At 43.4% G+C, this 4,920-nt stretch overlaps 1 protein-coding gene across 1 annotated transcript; it reads right to left on the bottom strand.

Annotated features, from left to right (window-relative positions):
* Positions 1-1,026: 1,026 nt before the first annotated feature.
* Positions 1,027-3,968, bottom strand: LOC123128123 (ornithine carbamoyltransferase, chloroplastic). Its single transcript, XM_044548053.1, has 5 exons — positions 3,570-3,968; positions 2,843-3,177; positions 2,124-2,255; positions 1,765-2,037; positions 1,027-1,439 (listed from the first exon to the last, which is right to left on the bottom strand). The coding sequence occupies exons 1-5, from the start codon at positions 3,760-3,762 to the stop codon at positions 1,257-1,259; spliced, it is 1,116 nt and encodes a 371-aa protein (XP_044403988.1). The 5' UTR covers positions 3,763-3,968; the 3' UTR covers positions 1,027-1,256.
* Positions 3,969-4,920: the final 952 nt, after the last annotated feature.

The raw sequence follows: 4,920 nt of genomic DNA, 5'->3' as shown, positions 1-4,920 counted from the left end.
CCGTGTGATATCTTGATGTTGTGTGGTATCCGCTGGTTTTGCTTTCCCTGGGTTCTTTTTTTCCATTAGTTTTCTGTGAACGTCCGTAGCTGTTGTCGCCATCATGGAATCCTGTGTAGTCTTTGTCACAGGAGTTCAGAGCTGTTGGAACTTTTTCAAGGAACGTCCTCACCTGGTGTCACCATCATCAGTTTTCTCTCTCTATTCATCTCAGCGGCATCCCTTTGCATCACGCCATCGCATTGCTAGTTTCTTTCACGTTTAGAGTCTCTGGATGATATCCAATTCTGCGCCCGGGCATCTACACCTGATGAACAGTAAATTCAAAAATAATAAAACTCTGATTTTTTTTTTGTAGAGAAAGATGACTTAGTGCGTGAGGTATGTCAAATTTCAAAGCATTTGAACATTTGAGAAGTTCTCAGCAAAATAAACAAAATCGGATCCAGACAGTGCACAAGCAGTAAAGTTTTTCACGGACCTCAAATTTATCTCTTTTGCTAAGAGCTACTTGGACATCCAAATGCTCTGAAATTTGCCACGGACATCACGCACTTCGTCATCTTTCTCCACAATTTTTTTGAATTATTTTACTATTTTTAATGATCTTTTTAGTCAGTCAAAACGCCTCACTCCTGGATGGTCCCCTTTTTTATGTTTAATCTCTAGTCTCTTGGATTGTGAATCCTCTTAATGTGGCGAACAGCGTCGTTCTAAGAAGAGTTTGTTCTGTTGAGGTATTGATTAGCTACATTTCCTGCCCAATTGTTATTGCGATCTGTAATACAGTGAAAGACCACTGTGTTAAAAATACCTTTCTTGCACCGGGTGACATGTTGAATGGCCAATTTGCACCACAGATAGGAAAGGCAGGCGAATGAACGAGGCTTTTCTGCTCGACAAGCCGCATTGCTGGAGTTATGCAGTAGATTACAACTCTGATTCAACCAGCACGGTGATTGGAGATGATGATTCTAAGAGAACACCATTGCTTGAAACATGGAGATCCGAACAGGAGTAAACGAGTTGACAAACATGGAAATGCATGTATCATATTTATTCAAGATTACCAGACCGGACACAGTACCGCATGCTCGCGACAATCCAAAGTAATCTAGACATGTTCCAAAATCTCTACCCTCACGAAACCCTCCTCCAAGGGTTACAGTATGCCGAAGGAACCCAGTATCCAGTAATAATGTTCAATTTCGATAACGATGTGACACTAAGCAGTCTAGCATACAATGATAGGGTAATCAAGCTCCAAGCACATGAAGCATGATTGCGTTCTGCGCGTGCATTCTGTTCTCTGCCTGGGGGAATACGATCGAGTTGGGAGCCTCGATGGCACCATCTGTTACCTCCACCCCTCTCTCCGCGGGCAAACAATGCATGAGGAAGGCTTTTGGACCAGCCATCTCCATCAGGGCTTCATCCACCTGCAGGGACCAAAAATCACAAAAGTGTCAGCTGAGGGCCAACCCATGTGCCAAGACTACTGACTGTGAATGATTGAACTACAAGGACTAGTTATCGGGCAACTTCTAGTAAAGTTCATCAAACTCTAAACATTCAAACATAAAAGAAACAAGATTGTTAGTTCCTAGTAGATCAACAATATGGACATTTCCAAGGAGATGTAGCTACAACCTAGCAACCAAAACATGAATGAGAAATGAACAGGTATCAACAATCCAATAGGAATGAGATGTCCACAGATCAAAATTCGTGTAAATGACAGTATAAAACAAGAGGTAGACTGACCATGAATCCTTGGAATACTTTTTTCCTATATTCAGCTTCCTCCTTTTGGCCCATGCTGGCCCAAACATCTGTATACACAACATCTGCTCCCTTAACTGCTTCCTTGGGATCATTTGTTATTTCAATCTTACTTCCACCACTCCTAGCGATCTCCACAGTTTTGGCATCTGGCTCAAAGCCCTTAGGACAAGCGCATACAAAGTGGAAGGGAATCACAGCAGCCAATAGAAGCCATGAGTGTACAATATTGTTGCCATCTCCAACATAGACAACCTACATAAACAATTAGGGAAAGAGAGAGATAATTAGTCCCCGTAGAAGAAACCACCATATGCTGTTATTTTAAAGGTATAATCTACCTTGGTGTTTTCAATACGCCCAACATGTTCAAGCATAGTGAGCGCATCAGCCATTATCTGGCACGGATGGTTGTAGTCTGTAAGGCCATTTATGACAGGTACAGGTGCATATTTTGCCAAGTCCAAAATATCCTGTCAAAAATCACACGAGATGTTAGAAAGACAATGTGATCATTAGGTCAATTGCATGCAAGCAGAATATAAATAGCTTAAGATAAAGTATCTCAATAACAAGCAAGCCAACAAAACAGGATTGTGTGCAAGTGAGTTCAATGCCCAACCCCAAACATCAATTAGATGTTAAATATATTACGAAAAATAAAGAAAAACAAATGAAGAAGCACGTCAGAGAAAACTGCCACAACAATATTGTTTGATCATCAAATCCACCCATCCAAATATTTCCAGGTTGGCAGTTAGACAACTAGAATGAAACAAACTTACATTTTCAGTTATAGCTACACTATCATGGTTGATGCTTCATATTAAAAGGTTTCAGCCTGTGAAATGTCTTTTTCTTCTATCGCCCACTCATGGCTTCGGAGTAGATATCTAACTTTGCTTAAGCACCACAGAAACAACAACTTACAGTTATGTCTAGATAGCAATCGTTACGCGTTGTGGAACAGAAAGATTTAATATGCAGGAACTTGAAATAGAATCTGGTAAACCAGGTATAGAAACTTCATAAATCATAGTCATGGAACTAATGATCATACCTGGTGAGCAAAAACCCTGGCCATAATGATGTCATTATATCCAGAAAGTACACGAGCAACATCACGGGTCTCCTCACGCTTGCCCATCTGGATATCATCGGGACCTAAATAAACAGCATGCCCACCAAGCAAGAAGAATCCTGTTTCAAACGAAACACGGGTCCTCATTGACGGCTTGGCGAAGACCATTGCCATCGACTTTCCTTTGAACGGTTGGAAGCTCCTGTCTCCTGACTTTATCATTGCCTTAACCTCAATTGCTCGGTTAAGGATCTTCATGATTGTATCTTTGTCAAAATCATTGATATGAAGAAAATCCTTAGGAAGCTGTTTTGCTGCAAGGAAATTTAGTGTTGTTATTAATAAAGTTAGCAAAAATTTGGTACATCTTCAACATTGCTCTGATGCACACAACTTTTGAAATGCACACCTAAGTTTCCGTCACTCACATGCTTCCAGGAAGGAAAAAAAACAGGATCAAAGCTAATGAGCAAACAAGTGAATTTCAGAGCTAGTCCCTGAGGAATCGACATTGGCAGAGGATTGGAAACTACCCACACTGGGAGCCCTGGAAGTTACTCAAGTTTCACGGTAGGTACCATGTCACAACTTATCATTTCCTGTTTGTCAAATCAATTTCGAACAAATACAATAACCCCACTACTAGTAGAACCCTAGTTACTAGGTCCCCTAATCAACAAAAACAATTCAATGCAGAAACCCTAACCATCTTTCCCAGTGGAGGGGACCGCGGCAGGGCTGGACACTGCGGCGGCCGCGACCCCGCGGCGGGCTGCGGAGGCGGAGGATGCGTCGATTGGTCGCGCTGAGGGCGGACGGAGGGGGAGCGACCGTGGGCGCCGGGTGGAGGTAGGGGTGGAGAGGACGAGGTGACCGCCGGAAATCGCCGCTGCAGCCATCGCAAGGAGATGCTTCAGTGACTGTCGGCGACGGAGGGTGGAAGAAGGGGGTGCCGGAGGCTGGTTGCCACTGGAATCCGGCGGGGACGGACGGCGCGGCGGCTAGGGCGGCGGCCTGAGTGCGGCGGCTCGTGGCTGCGAGAAAGGTCGGGATGGACGGGCCAGCTGGAACCGGCGAGGGGCGTATGTAAGAGAATTTTGTTACACTTCGCCCTTTCGCATTTTTTCTAGAGACGGTCCATTTTGTCCTCGTATATTTTTCTCAGCCTCAATGCGCCCCCTTACGGTACTCATCATGCCCGGCTGAAATGTTCGTGTTAATTTTTTTCCCTTCTTTGAAGTAACTGATTCGGATATGTAGTACAATACATATATGAGCACTTTGTTGAGTCGTTTGATAAGAAAAACTACACGGATGAGACGGCAATGATACTGGCGGTCCTTGCAGACGTGGATCAAAAATGTCTTCTATTGTTTCTACCATGGGGTCCGTTGCTTTGATGACTACATCTTAAAGAAGAATGCCTTGGAAAGGATTGAGTTCTCCAGTTACCAGAAGTGCACGACAGCACTACGAATGCTTGCATATGGCATGGCCGCTAATTCGTGGGACGAATATCTACGGATGTCATGGTTAGATTTGCTATTGTCGTGGTCTCGGTGCTTGGACCTCAGTACCCGAGAGAACCAACTGTGTCAGACACCAAGAGGATCTTGCCAATGTCTGAAGTAAGAGGTTGATCGGGTTTGCTTGGATCTCTTGACTGCATGCATTGGAGATGGAAGAACTGGCCAAAAGTTTTACAAGGGCAATATCAGGTCATGTTAATAAGCCCACCATCATTTTTGAAGCAGTTGCATCACATGATCTTTGTATTTCGCACGCTTTCTCTGACATGCTTGGGTTTCACAATGACATCGATGTGTTGTAGCAATCATCATTGTTTGTTTGTCAGGCTGACTAAAGGGAAAACTCCTCCTTGTTACTATACTATTAATGGGCATGAATACAACATAGGCTATAATTTGGTTGATGGTATCTATCCTCCGTGGGCTACCTTTGTCAAGACCATCTCTGGCTCAATTGGCCAGAAAAAGTCTCACTTTACCAAAAAATAATAGCCTATGTTGACAAAGTTATCATTTATTTCCTTATAT

The sequence above is a fragment of the Triticum aestivum genome, chromosome 6A, assembly GCF_018294505.1.
Source record: "Triticum aestivum cultivar Chinese Spring chromosome 6A, IWGSC CS RefSeq v2.1, whole genome shotgun sequence".
Lineage (NCBI taxonomy): Eukaryota > Viridiplantae > Streptophyta > Magnoliopsida > Poales > Poaceae > Triticum > Triticum aestivum.
The sequence above is the reverse complement of the archived record's forward strand: the minus strand, read 5'-3'. Positions and strand labels throughout refer to the sequence as shown.

What these genes read in the sequence shown, in the direction of transcription:
- LOC123128123 (XM_044548053.1), bottom strand. Translation starts at nt 3,762, where the DNA reads ATGGCTGCAGCGGCGATTTCCGGCGGTCACCTCGTCCTCTCCACCCCT. An exon ending in CCCCTCCACTGGGAAAGATG is followed by an intron (nt 3,178 to 3,569) that starts GTTAGGGTTTCT and finishes ATTTCCTTGCAG; the next exon opens with CAAAACAGCTTCCTAAGGAT. An exon ending in GGCGTATTGAAAACACCAAG is followed by an intron (nt 2,038 to 2,123) that starts GTAGATTATACC and finishes TTGTTTATGTAG; the next exon opens with GTTGTCTATGTTGGAGATGG.